We start from the raw sequence: 14,889 nt of genomic DNA on the forward strand, positions 1-14,889 counted from the left end.
TTTTCCTAGATGTTCAGTCTCTAGATTTTCATTTTAAAAAAATCGAAAGTTGAACAAAAACCGGGGATATATTTTGAATGTCTCAAAATTTTGGCGGTGAACGAATATGATTCAATACTCTCATTGACTACATTCACATGAATGTAATCAAAATATTTATGTCTAGCGACTGTCGACTGGCATTGGATGTATTTGTAATACATGCTAAGAAATAGCTACGTAAAATTAATACATATTAGAGATGAACCAGCCTTTGGCTGAACATATCTTTAATAAAGAAAGAAAAAAAATTAATACATATAATGTCCTATTCAAGCTATGTACGACAGTGGCGCTTACGATGGTGGTGCAGATTTGGGTGATCTCGAAGATCCCACTGCGGGTCGCTACAAAGAGCCAGAATTCAATAGAGTTCTGATCAACCGAACCCGTCCGGAGCCGTGCGATCACGTGATCACATTGTATGAGCTGAACAACGACGTTGATCCTGCCGTCTACCGACGGAACGCCCATCAATGCGAGAGGTTAGTTCATATGCTTGCTGAAAAAAGTAACTTCAATAATTATTTATTTCCTACCGCCAGACCGTATGTCGTCCTGCCAATACCATCCAGTAACCTGATTCTGTTAGTGTTGGACCAACTATGCCCACTGCCATCCCGGGTTCCCCAGCTGACGACGTGGCCGATCGAGCACGACTACAACGATTCGTTGGCATGCCACAAGGCGCGCAGCCCAGATCTTCCCCGGAGACGACCTCTGACCTGTATAAATAAGCATGTGAATGTAAAAAAAACACCGAAACAACGGTAATCAATTGGAGTTTTAATTCTATATTTTCTTACAGGAAAGTGCAATAGAACTCTGCGGACGAGGGACCCTAACAAGCTTCAACACTGCGCTACTATTCGTGACAACTGTTCTGTTGGCGATGCACTTCGGGAATCGTACATAGGAATGCACCATTTGTTGAGCTTATCGTTGATGAATGCGATTAATAGCAAAAGTAAACGTTCCATACGTAAGTCCAATTAATGGCTACGGTAAAAACACAAAGAGCTTTTACCATCAAGTCTTCTGCGGTGGATAATAATCGATAGATGATCCTACAGTTACAAAAAAAATTGCGACAGTAACACTTTATTCGTTTCAAAACTGTTTCGAGGCTCTTGAAAACAAATTATCACTTCCAACATAAGGTTTTCATTATCCGCCGCACTTAACCGAAAAAATGTACGAATCAAATATCAATTTCTATTCCTAGCTGAAATACAACTGATGCTTTCGATTTTGATAATTAAAACGTTTTTAGTATCCAATCTCTATATTAGTAAACCCGTTATATTGATTACGATAACTACACAAAGTATAACTAGCAGAATTACGTTATTAGACTGCAGAGGATTTTATTAGTCACAAATGATAAAATTGTACAAAAATTTTGTTATCGTTTGTAATCTCTTGTACAGTGCATAACGAGAAACGAAATGCCAAATCGGAGGCAATTTTTACGATGCTTGAAGTTAGATAATTTTCCATTTTCAAACAGATAACCTAGTGTTGAACTAATGACCAAATATAACCCACATTATTATGTTAGCGTTGAATTTCTCCGTTGAAAAAATTAGCAGACAGTCAACTAAAAGTTTCCAGCGTCGGAAACGCCATTACATCTAGTCTATTTAGCTGTTACCGATATTCAATTGTTCCGTTTCCTGATTTTACACTTGTCCGTTGCTATTGTTGTTACTTTCTGATTAGAGATTAAAGCCAACCCTGAGCATTCAGCAGAACGGAATCTTTTATATACAACATAATGCTTAAGCGCTAGCAGAAATTTAAGGAAAAAAATCACTTGTAAAAAGACTCGTCAATCACTAGGTAATACTGGTAATAATGAGAACGAATGAATTTTCTACCATTGTAAATCTTAGTTATATATATATATATATATATATATATATATATATGAAGCAGACGCGCAGCAGAAACAAAAAACATTTTTCCAAATTTATAAAGAAATTTTATTTTCCCACTCGTTAAGCCGAGCAAATTAAAATGGGCTAAAGAGTGAAGCATTTTTCTCCTATCTACCGCAATTGTGCAAATGAACCAACCTGGATAAACAACAGGGCTAAAAACGAAAATTAAAAATAAAAAGCTTCACGAGTAATTGAAAAATGTTGTAAACAATAAACACACTCAAGTAAACACACTCAAGACGCGATCCGGGCGAAACCGGGTGCAATCGGAGGGAGTTGTAACTTTTAGGAAATATGACGCGAAACGAAACAAAAAAGATTTTTCAATGACTTTTTCTGGTAATAAAATCTGTGATAAAATATGAACGTGTTTTTCTCAGCTCTTTTTATTCTCCATTATCATATTCTTATGCGCAAAATGTGAATAAAAGCTTCACCACATCCACTGGTTGCAGATATAATACAGGGTCTTTCAGATTATTCGCTCACGCAAAAAAAAAATCGAATAGGTCCTTAGAAAGAAAAATTTTCGCTCCGTCGATGGTAATACTGCATTCCCCACTTCGGGACGATAATATTCGGCTACTAAAGGGTGTGTCACATCAAATTGCATCACGGAAAAAACGCTGTAGAAATTCGCCCAGTAGACCGATCCTTTTGAAAATTTTAGACAGTAAAATAAAAACTATTAAACAACTTTTGGCATTTTCTTTTTAATCATACTTCGAGCCCAAGCTCGTATGCTCGCACCTTCCTCTTTACCCCGTCCATAAGGTTCTGTACAACGTCAGGTTGTAGTTTTTTTTGAACAGAAATCCATTTTCTCTTGAAGTCCGCCTCCGATTTGACAACTTTTGGGTTCTTCCGGAGGGCCTGCTTCATAATCGCCCAATATTTCTCTATTGGGCGAAGCTCCGGTGCGTTGGGCGGGTTCATTTCCTTTGGCACGAAGGTGACCCCGTTGGCTTCGTACCACTCCAACACGTCCTTTGAATAGTGGCACGAAGCGAGATCCGGCCAGAAGATGGTCGGGCCCTCGTGCTGCTTCAATAGTGGTAGTAAGCGCTTCTGTAGGCACTCCCTTAGGTAAACCTGCCCGTTTACCGTGCCGGTCATCACGAAGGGAGCGCTCCGCTTTCCGCAAGAGCAGATCGCTTGCCACACCATGTACTTTTTGGCAAACTTGGATAGTTTCTGCTTGCGAATCTCCTCCGGAACGCTGAATTTGTCCTCTGCGGAGAAGAACAACAGGCCCGGCAGCTGACGAAAGTCCGCTTTGACGTAGGTTTCGTCGTCCATTACCAGGCAATGCGGCTTCGTCAGCATTTCGGTGTACAGCTTCCGGGCTCGCGTCTTCTCCACCATGTTTTGCCTTTCGTCGCGGTTAGGAGCCTTCTGAACCTTGTATGTACGCAGGCCCTCCCGCTGCTTGGTCCGCTGGACGAATGAACTTGACAAATTCAGCTTATTGGCGACATCCCGGACCGAACAACTCGGATCACGTCTAAACTGCTTAACTACGCGCTTGTGATCTTTTTCACTGACTGAGCATCCATTTTTGCCGTTCTTCACCTTCCGGTCGATGGTTAGGTTCCCGAAGTATCGTTTTAGTACTCTGCTGACCGTGGATTGGACGATTCCCAGCATCTTACCGATGTCCCGATGTGACAACTCCGGATTCTCGAAATGAGTGTACAAGATTAATTCACGACGCTCTTTTTCGTTCGACGACATTTTTCCAAATTTACGAAAAATTGACAGTGAAGCATGGCCAACGTGATCTATACACTCTTATTTGATTATAAAACCAAAGCTGAAGATATAATTCCTAAAAATTAAATTTCTACAGCGTTTTTTCCGTGATGCAATTTGATGTGACACACCCTTTAGTTCAGTCCGATCGGATGTTTTTTGGTGTCAAGATGTACAATTTACAAGAACGTGTATTTTAAGTGAAATCGTATTACTCGAGCAAACGAAGCCTTAATGAAACTTTGCCCTCTTATGGTAAGAATTTCAACATTTCTCGTCGTCGATTACTTCCTCTGGGGGTACGTGAAGGACCGTTGATATGTTAATAAGCCACAAAATTTGGAGGAACTTAATGAAGAAATAACTCGGATTTTCAACAGCATCGAAGTTGTAATGTTAGAGTTGTGCATGAAGAATTTTGTTCACCGTTTAAAACGCGTTATCGATAAAAGGGATGGTCACATCGAAAATGGCCTGAAATAAGCTTTATTTTCCGTTTTTTAAATAAAAATCGGTTCACTTTTGTAGAAGTTATTAAAATTTGTTGTGTGAAAGTTTAATCTGAAAGACCCTGTATGAATTCGAAACAAGGTAAAATCGCAAAAAAAAAATGTATACCCTCAAAAATAAAACCTACCAGTACTGGCAACTTTCGAGAATACGGTTCAGTGAAATTGTGTCGTCGAGAATGTCCCAATCTTTCTAATATGTCGATCCCGATGCTTCGAGAATGGTGTTTATGGAGTCAAATAGCTCAACGTTAGAAAACAGAGAGCTTACGAAAATGCAGAATAAGCAGTCACCGCAGACTGCATACTTTTTATCGGCAGACAGTTTGGTCGAGTTGGCCTGAATTGATGTAATGTGCCAACTGATTTCCAGTAGCGCATATGCATACTCCATGCTGATTAAGTCGGACGATCAAACAGTCGGTCGAAAAATAGTCTGCAGTCTGAGGGAGCTCTAAAAGTCATTAGACGATCAAGCTCGACTTGAAATCAAGAATAATTCACACGATCATTGATAGTGACGCAATTTTTCTACTTTACAACAAACTTATATTACTTTTTTCAGTTGACGTTTAACTGTTAAGAGATCAAACATGTCAGTTACGTTAATGAAATACACCAAGAAACATCATATAACCTTTCGTTCAAATCATTTAATTCGTTTTTTTATCGGTCACATTCGATTTATTTTAAAGATCGTTAAAATATTCAAACACACTTACAATACATTAGTGTGTTTTATTCAACACCCAAAATATTCACTAGAAATAATTTATTTGGCAGAACAACGTTTGCCTGGTCAGCTAGTATATATATATATATATATATATATATATATATATATATATATATATATATATATATATATATATATATATATATATATAAATGGATTTATGTCTATCTGTCTGTTTTTTTCTATAGGTGAGGAACGCTCTAGCAGCTTCAGGGGACGGCTGTGCTCATGCACTTCTCGAGTTTTCAACGCTGACTAGCGTTGATCCTTTCCTTTTTCTCTATATATTTTTTTCTCCATTTCTCTTCACTGCGCTTATGTACATTTCGCAGGCATCCATTTACTCATCGAGACGTGAACCGATTAGGCATTGCAATCCAACTTAACGCGCAACCAGTCACAGCCACCCTCGCGGGGTTTCTCTCCTGTCGAGACGTGCACCGACTAGGAAGCTCCCTCCAACTTGACGCACGCCCCTTCACAGTCACCCTCCGCAGGATTCTCTTCCCAGCGGAGCGCCGATTAGGTAGTGCCCTCCAACATGACGCGCACTCCGTCACAGCAGCTCTCGTGGGGTATGCACTATTTGGCATGATCCGCGCCACCGCGTTGATGGACTTTGCCGCATTCCCGCATGCATAATCGGCGTGCTGATTGAAGTTTAGCCGGTCGTCGATCGTAACTCCGAGGTATTTCACTGCCCGTCTCGAAGCGATGGTATGTCTTCCGACCGAAACTTCTGCCTGCAGCACTGCTTTGCGATTGCTAACAGCACCTCGGTTTTGTGATGTGTCATCTGGAGCTTTACCCTGTCCATCCAGCTACCGATCGTGTCTACTGCCTCCGTCGCCAACATTTCCACTTCCTGGAGCGTCTCGCCGATTACCGTTGTTACGGTGTCGTCTGTCTATCTGTCAGTCTGGGGGGGTTGCCATACAAATGGAACACAAATTTCTGCATTATTCGAGTGTTAATCAAGCGAATGAAACCAAATTTGGCATGTGGAGGTTTTAGGGGGGTGCTCCCGAGGCCGAGTGGTTAGCGGCAAACCTAACATGCCGGGGGTTCGGGTTCGATTCCCGTTCTGGTCTGGGAAATTTTTCTTCAAAGAAATTTCCTCTAACTTGCACTGTGTTCACGCGTATTCTAGAGCTTGCAACTCAGAATGCATTCAAGGCGTGTTATTTGGCATAGAAATCTCAACTAAGTACTAATGAAAATGACGCAAGTAATACTACGTTGAGACGGCGGAGTTCCTCTAGGAACGTTAGTGCCATATAACAAGAAGAAGAAGGTTTTAGGGGGCAAGAAACATTTCTAAGGTGGTTCAACAGTCCTCCCACCTTCTTAAGGGGGTGGGCTGCCATAAAAATGAAACACAAATTTCTGCATAACTCGAGATCAAATCAAGCAAATGGAACCAAATTTCGCATATGGAGGTTTTAGGGTGCAATAAATGTTTTTATGATGGTTAGACATTTCTTTCTCCTCTCTAGAGAGGGGGGAGGGTTCTACACAACACGAGAAATAATCAAACATATGGAATCATACTTAGCATATAGAGGTTTAAGGGATCGATAAACGTTTCTATGGTAGTTCGACACTTTTCCCCCTCTCTAAATGGGGGCTACCATACAAATGAAGCATAAATGTCTGCATAACTCAAGAACTTATCAAGCAAATCGAGCCAAATTTGGGATGTGAGAGTTACTGGGTACGAGAAATGTTTCTATGATGGTATGACACCCATTTGGAAAATTCAATACCCATGTGTTCTACAATTACATATTGACAAGTCCGTTTGATGTTTGCGGTAACGAAATTAAACTTCGTTCGAAAGTGGAAATGGATTTTAATGTGATAAAACGCACTCCTATATCGTTTTATATCTATATAAATAAAATGGATCGCCAAATGTGTTTATAAGAGCAAAACTCGAAAAAGGGCTTGTCCGATTTAGGGCTGTCTTCATTCTATCACATTTTCTGTATCAAACATTTATTCCATGTAATGAAGAAACATGTTATTTGCAAGTGGATGAAAAGTCTTGCACGAGAATTGTGTCTGAAAATAATCTGATATTATAATGTCGAATTTTGGTAGAAGTACTGAAATTTTATAGTAAAAGATAATTTTAAAGGATAAATTATAAGATCAATCAATGAGCAGTTCGGCGATCGGACCCATGAACGTGCCCTCAGTAGGAAAACGTGTATGTGATAACGAAAAATAAATTTTGATGGGACGAAGTTTGCCAGGTCAGCTAGTTTATTCGATAAATATCTGAAATATCTGAATATATGTGCTAATGTCTGCAAAACTGGCCTGTTTCGTTTATCATTTGGAACCAATAATGTTTTGTTACTATTTTCAACAGCCTGCAGATGGATTAAAAGGTTATGACTAAAGTTAAATGTTTGCAAATTTGTAGACATAGGCTAGATAGGGGCAATATGACCAGGCGAGGCGAAACGGGCCACCCTTTGTTTGGGCTTGTTATTGAACCAATAACAGTTATTTTCCGAAAATTGTGTTAGAAATACTCTTATTAAGTATCTCCGTGAAAACCGTGTTCGAATGCAATTGTTTCATAAATATATTGGAAGAAATCTCACCCTGACTGATTATGGCGAAAACCATATAAGAAAAGCAGTCAATACTGAAATTTATGACTCTGTTCTTTATACCAATTCGTACTGGTATTATTTCTGAACATTTCCACTGATTTAGACCAGTTCATTTTTATTGAGCGTGAATGTGTGGGCGCAATGGCCATACCTGCTTGGGGCAGTATGACCATGTATTTTTCAACATAACCTGTAAATACAGCTGTCAAAATTTGTAAACATAGTTGGAAATAGCTGATGTGGAATCATGATGCGGAATTATACCAGAACATCCGATCGTAAAAAGTAGTCACAGAACGGCTTGAACGCGGTAATTGAAGCGGTGAAGAGTGTTACGTCAGTACGGCATGCAGTCTTAGTGCATTGTGTCCCGCGAGAAACACTTGAACGTTATTTATATTGTGCAGATCCTTTGCAGCTCCAGCTGCTCGGATTATTTGGAAATGTTTTCACCGCGGAGCAATATTCTCGCTATGGAACAACGGTTCTGCGATGTTATGACAAGAGAAATCCGGAAGCTGGCGAATTTTTTTTTTTTTTTTTTTTTTATCCAAAATATATATTTTATTAAGGCTCATATGGCGTCAGCCTAACGGGGCCGGGAGTTCAATATTTTGACAATGTTTGCTTAGACTATGTTAGTAATATGTAACCGATTACTCGCGGTTGACTCGAGGTTAGTATTACAAGTGTTCTCATAATTGGTATGTCGCAGTCTTCGATGCTCTGTACGTGTGCCCGACACGGGATACTTCCTATTGGGATGCAGCTGACCATTAATCAGCAACGCCCCCCTAGTCTGTACCCCATATCTAGCGTGGTGCGTCTTTCTCGACTCAAGGAATCCAGGATAGAATGGCGGCGCAATCATCAGCTCGTGTAGAGTTGTCATGAGCGGTACAACCTTTGGCTCTTGTTGAATAATCAGTGGACTGCACAACCTTCGGCCCGTGCATCTGTAAAGAGTGTGTGTATGTATTGCCGCGACTAAGTAAAAGTTTATCGATCGGATAGGAGGGATATGAAACGGGGACACAACGAAGGAAACATCATTAAACGTTGACATCGGCGTTTCTGAGGAACAGGTATAGATGAAGCAGAAGATCAGGATCCCGGCTACCTAAGATATCCCGGACGGGGATATCCGATTGTCTGCCTTGTGCTCTCAGTGCTCTAGAGAGCTGAGAGCGAGCAGCATGGAACCGGATACACGACCAGACAACATGCTCGATGTCGTGGTAGCCATCGCCACAATCACAAAGATTGTTTGCTGCGAGCCCAATGCGATAGAGATGCGCGTTTATGTTGTAGTGATTGCACATAAGCCGAGATATCACGCGAATGAAATCACGACCTACATTCAATCCCTTGAACCATGCACTCGTAGAGACCTTAGGGATAATCGTGTGTAACCAACGACCGAACTCATCACCACTCCACATGCGCTGCCAACTTACGAGCGTATACTGACGAGGAATGTGGAAAAATTCATTATATACAATTTGTCTTTCAAAAAGTGTGCCTTCTACAGCGCCCACCTTAGCTAGCGAGTCCGCTTTCTCATTCCCCGGAATCGAGCAATGAGAGGGAACCCATACTAAGGTAATCTTGAATAATTTTTCGACCATAACACTCAATAGTTGTCTTATTCTAGTTAGGAAATAAGATGAGCGTTTATCAACCTTCATTGAGCGGATTGCCTCTATTGAGCTGAGACTGTCTGAAAAAATAAAATAGTGGTCGATGGGCAATGTTTCAATGATCCCTAATGCGTAATATATCGCGCCCAGTTCAGCGACATACACGGAACAAGGATCTTTGAGTTTGAAAGAGGCACTGGAATTTTCATTGAAGATGCCGAAGCCAGTGGACTCGTTTATGAATGAACCGTCAGTAAAGAACATTTTATCAGATCCAACTTTCCCATATTCTGCCGAAAATATCGGCGGAATAGAATCGGAGCGTAGGTGATCTGGGATTCCATGGATTTTTTGTCGCATGGACAGATCAAAAATGACAGAGGAATTGCAGAAGTATGGGAAGCAAACTTGGTTGGAGATGCCTGGTGAAGGGTGCACGTCGTGGGTAAGGTACTCATGGTATATAGACATAAAACTTGACTGAGGAGTCAGTTGGAGTAGATTTTCGAAGTTATCAATCACCAATGGATTCATGATCTTGCAACGGATGAGAAATCTGTAGGATAATTCTGTGAACCGAAGAGTAAGCGGGGGTACTCCTGCCAAAACTTCGAGACTCATCGTATGTGTCGAATGCAAACACCCCATGGCTATACGCAAGCAACGATATTGTATTCTCTCCAGCTTGAGAATATGAATCCTGGCAGCTGATCGGAAGCAAAAACTGCCATATTCTAACACTGATAATATCGTTGTTTTGTACAACTGAATGAGGTGAGCTGGCGAATGATTTGGCCGAAAGAAATGATATTACTAACCCTTCCAATAGTCAAAAGCAATTAACCGGAATAGATTGGTTGGCTGGTTTTCGAAAGCACCACCCACAACTCTCTCCGGACATCAGAAGCAACCTCCGCCACCAGGGCACAAGGATTCAATCGCATTGCAGTTGAGAACAAGGATGCAAAATTTCGAAAGATCATGTTGAAATCAAAAAGCAATTTTTGTGAGTGCAAAATATCTCCACCGACACTCTTCTCTTCTTTCTATCACGGTGCCGCGGTGCCTATGACTGCTGGCTCACCATCACGTTTGTTTTGATATAGTTTTCGTTCCATCGACAGAAATATCAGTCCATTCTCGATGTCAGTGAATGCCCAAGCCGAAAATATCACCTTTCATTGCGTCCTGGTGAAATTTTCGTTGGTCAAAGACCCATAAACTCAGCACTCGAATATGCCGTTGCCCATCGATGTGTGTGCAATAAGAGGCACAAAAATGAGACCGAGGCTAGAAACATACCAGGAAAACATACACACAAACACGTGTTTAAACGTCTGACGCGGTGTCAGTGAGATGATATATCTCTGTATGAAATTTTGTTCCCTTCCACTGTCAGCATCGAAGATGCGTATGAATATTTCGGGTGTTCATTGTCAGTGAGACAGTGAAACGAATGAGTATAGGGAATAATGCAAAAATCAAATGTCCCACTCGACGGAGTGTCGTATGCATGTAATTAAGTTCGGTTCACTTGTCATGAACTGCAGGGGCATTGGTGATTGAATTTGATGTTGTCTCAATATCTCGCGCTGTCAGTAAAATGAGATTTTGCTACTCAAGGTTGAGAAATTCTACGATTTACTGGAGAACGTACATTAGAAAAACAATTTTCCACCAGTAAGGCAATTCAACGTCGATGAGAATTCAGTGATTCCAGTAACTACCCCTTACCAATAGAAGAAGCAAGTAAACTAAAAATTATTATCTTCATTCAACAGTTGCTGACCAGAAATTCCAAAATTCTAGCAATGCGAGGAAAAAGACAGAAGAGTTCTATATCTTCAGCTGAGCGCTGAGTGCTAAACACGGAAAAACGACCATAGAATATTTCAAGGGACTACCTATATTGCTACTGTTGACACAATTCAGTTCCTCTACGGGCGGCGATGGATGGATCCAACGGTATCGATGCCACTAGTGATTACATAACGGCACAGATATTCTCCGTTCCTGCTTTGAGTAACGAAAAATTGCAGTCGAATTGCTTTGAACACATTGTTATATTTTGTACATACTAACCCATAATGAAACCCAATGAAATATACGTCATAGTTACAAAATAGAATAAACATTCCTTTTATGAACTTGTTACGTTATTTCCTAGCGAAAACATGCTCAAAAAATTTAATCAACCAACACTGTCATATTGCCCTGCATGGTGGCCCATTTTGCCCCGTAGTGCTTTCGATCGACGGAAATGGAACACATTTTTAAAAGTGAAAATATTCATACAATTTACATCGATCAATAAGGTTTCAAATCGTGAGGTTTTAACATGTAGCATAATTTATAAATGTTTCTACGTGGTTTAGGATGTTTCGTTCTTAGGGGGATATATACATTTCTCCTATCTACCCTATGTGCGAATGTGGCATCTCTGATCTGATTTGGCAACCAGCAGAATGAACAACTTGTCACTTGCTGTTCATTCTCTCACATACACTCTGGTTTTTTTACGCCGTTTTATTTTTGCGCGGTTTTTTACGAGGTTTTTTACGCGGATTTTCCAATTAACGTGGGTTTTTTTACACAGATTTTCCAATTAACGCGGTTTTTTTACGCGGATTTTCCAATTAACGCGGTTTATTTACGAGGTACGTATCCCCCGCGTAAAAAAAACCTGGGTGTACATAAAATGAACCTCTCACGGCATCTGGCAGTGCAATATCACATCTCTCCCTCAGCTCACATTTCTCTCTTATACTCCCTCAGAGCATATTACGGTAATTAGTGCTTGTTTCGGAGCTTAGCTTCACGTTGTCGTAAGTGACCCACTTTTCATCGCCAGTCACCATCCGCTTCAGAAACGGGTCGATTTTGTTGCGATTCAGCAGCGATTCACATGCGTCGATACGGTCAAAGATGTTTTTTTGCGTCAACGTGTGTGGCACCCATACATCGAGCTTCTTTGTGAATCCAAGCTTCTTCAAATGGTTAATAACGGTTTGATGACTTATCCCCAGCTCTTGGCCGATGCTACGGCTGCTACTATGCCGGTCTTTCTCGGCTAATTCAGCGATTTTGTCGCAATTTTCGACGACAGGCCTTCCTGAGCGTAGCGCATCTTCGACGACCTCTACACCAGAACGAAAACGTTGAAACCATCGTTGTGCGGTGGAAATGGAAACTGTATCGGGTCCATAAACTGCACAAATTTTATTGGCAGCTTGAGATGCATTTTTGCCTTTGTCATAGTAGTACTGTAAAATATGTCGGATTTTCTCTTTATTTTGCTCCATATTTGCGACACTATAACTCACGAACGACTTAACCAAACAAAACTATATATCAAGGACTATATTATAGCGCGCAAAAATACCTTTCCAACAAGCTATAGTATGACTCGATACAATGAATACAACTAGAACTACGCGCTTACAACGACACCTCGCGGAAATACCGCAGGACTTTTTTGACAGCCAATATGTCGTAAAGGTTCTCAATAAACATTGCATCAATAAAAATTGACGCAGAAAAGAATATCTTTTATTTTAATTGTTTTAACATATTTAAAGTGTATTCGAACTTATTGAACACCCTGTATAGCGGTAAGTTTCGGATGAAAGAACGTTGCTTTCCGGTAGTTAATTTTTCAGTTAATCTATATATCACTTTATTCTTCTGCATAGGGATGTGTGTCTCTGTGAATGTAATTGCAAGGGAAAAGTAAGTGGGAATCAAACTCAACGCGTATATACCGTCAGAAGGAAAGCTTCAATTAGAACATAGGGGGAAGCTAATTTAAACTCTTTTGCTATTTTTCATCGATTAATTACACTAAAACGCGCTTCTTAACGTACACACACTTGTTGCAGCACAATTTACATATCTTTTGCACAATCAGTAAACAAAACACGGTAGGAGAGCACTGATATTATTTTCACGATTCCCTTTCACCTATTTTTGCTTCAAACATGTTTCAAATCGCATCAATTATATAAATAAAATTTATTCCAAATAAAAAAACAAAATATGACCTTTTCATCAGCTGACCCTCGGTGCTTATAGCAAAAACAACTCATCAAATAAACAGTTTCACAGACAAAATCAATAAGAGCACATCATCATTCGATTCCAATTTGATCTGGTGAGTATATACACAACCAAAGTTATCTCTCATCAAGTTTCTATCGCCTACGCGAAAAAAAAGTGGTCGCTTGCTCCAAAACATACAAACTTAAAATTAATATTATCGATATAAAAAAATATAATTCCTACTAATACTAATTAGCATTATATCCATCCATTTCACTAAAAATTCTCCTTCGGTACGTACGCATATTACTTTTTTTGTTTGTTTGTTTGTTAGACAGGACGTTTCCTTCTGTAGTTGCACATCGTTATCCTATGTGATACACACATTGAACTTGTTTTTTTTTTCACTAACCTAACGATAAGAACGGAATACACATTATGCTTATGGATTTCTATGGTTTACATTTTCTGGGGGCGGGATGTCGCGATGTCAGTTGTCAGGCTGCTTTTCTCACTATACATCATCATCATCATATCTAAATAAGCAAGCGTTTTTCTTGTTTTGTTCAGTGTAAAATAAGTCTACTTGGCTGTGAGAGCTGGAAAAGTGGAGTACCTATGCAGTTAACTGATTCTAATAAAATATAAAGGTAAATATTACTAAATGTTAATCTTGCATTATCGATATTCTTTGATTTCACGAGGGTGTGTGTGTTTGTTTGTTTCTTACGTTTTCATTCTTTAAAAATCTGTACTTCTTATAGAGGATACTAATTTACGTTTTTCCATTGAGTCAATTTTCACCTTTCTGTCCTCGAAACTCTGCGCGCGCGTGTCGAGTAAAGTTTTGTTAGTTTGCGTCGAGCATTCTACGTGTGTTCAATATATGCTACTATTATTGCCTGAAAACTCAAGTTGCGTCTCCAAGTAGCTACCCGGCCCGGGGCAGCAACAGTAGTAATGTTTCTAGTAAAATTGTGGGGAGATTAGCGCTGCAAGGGAGCAAGTGCATTCGAACGAAACCCGCATAGACAAACGGGGGAATTTATTTTTTCGTCGGCGTGCCGCGCTGCGTAAGACTCTCGAACCGTCTGAAGGTGTAGTTGATAAAAACCCAATCTTTGAGGACCTCACCTTCCGGTGTGGGATGAGCAGCTGTTGAGAAAAGGCATTGTGGTGATATTGATTTGTATTTTTGCTTTTACGAGAAAATACTTACGAATTTCCAGCGCCACGTCAGGGAACTCGTCAAAGTTAGACGTGTCATCGATAGACCGCACCTCCACAGGAATTGCGGCCGGACGTTCTCGGATATGTTCCCAGTCGACTCCCCGGAAGAATGAAACCAGCTTCAAATCCTCAATACCACGCTGTGAGCCCAATCTGGAACACAAATAAGTAAAAATAGTAAAATGATTTTATACCATCTTTCAATAAGAGGAATTTCATGTCAACTCGTCTTAGGAGTTGGGTCCACCAACTCAGATTGCGGTGAAACGTTGTGGGTGTAAAGGTCGATTAAGCTAATTTTAAGCATACTTGAAATTTCTAAAAATGAATTACAGGGAAACTTCGATATAACGTACACATTTCCAAAGTGTAAAG

At 40.2% G+C, this 14,889-nt stretch overlaps 2 protein-coding genes across 11 annotated transcripts in view; one reads left to right on the top strand and one right to left on the bottom strand.

Moving 5' to 3' along the window:
• LOC129771348 (voltage-dependent calcium channel subunit alpha-2/delta-3) overlaps positions 1–2,340 on the top strand; it is a 38,557-nt gene extending 36,217 nt beyond the window's left edge. For 5 of the 8 annotated variants that reach the window (XM_055774890.1, XM_055774891.1, XM_055774893.1 and 2 more), the window contains 3 exons: positions 317–524; positions 585–786; positions 848–2,340. In XM_055774890.1, the coding sequence (XP_055630865.1) occupies positions 317–524; positions 585–786; positions 848–955 (518 nt within the window). In that variant the 3' untranslated portion in view covers positions 956–2,340. The remainder of the gene's footprint in view (positions 1–316; positions 525–584; positions 787–847) is intronic. The other 3 variants (XM_055774892.1, XM_055774896.1, XM_055774897.1) reach the window with 1 other exon arrangement.
• A 10,553-nt stretch (positions 2,341–12,893) lies between these two features.
• The window catches only part of LOC129771350 (serine/threonine-protein kinase tricornered), a 30,014-nt gene continuing 28,018 nt past the window's right edge, over positions 12,894–14,889 (bottom strand). For all 3 annotated transcript variants that reach the window (XM_055774900.1, XM_055774899.1, XM_055774898.1), the window contains 2 exons: positions 14,504–14,667; positions 12,894–14,439 (listed from right to left, as the gene is read on the bottom strand). In XM_055774900.1, the coding sequence (XP_055630875.1) occupies positions 14,330–14,439; positions 14,504–14,667 (274 nt within the window). In that variant the 3' untranslated portion in view covers positions 12,894–14,329. The remainder of the gene's footprint in view (positions 14,440–14,503; positions 14,668–14,889) is intronic.

Source organism: Toxorhynchites rutilus, chromosome 2 (assembly GCF_029784135.1).
Source record: "Toxorhynchites rutilus septentrionalis strain SRP chromosome 2, ASM2978413v1, whole genome shotgun sequence".
Taxonomy (NCBI): Eukaryota; Metazoa; Arthropoda; class Insecta; order Diptera; family Culicidae; genus Toxorhynchites; species Toxorhynchites rutilus.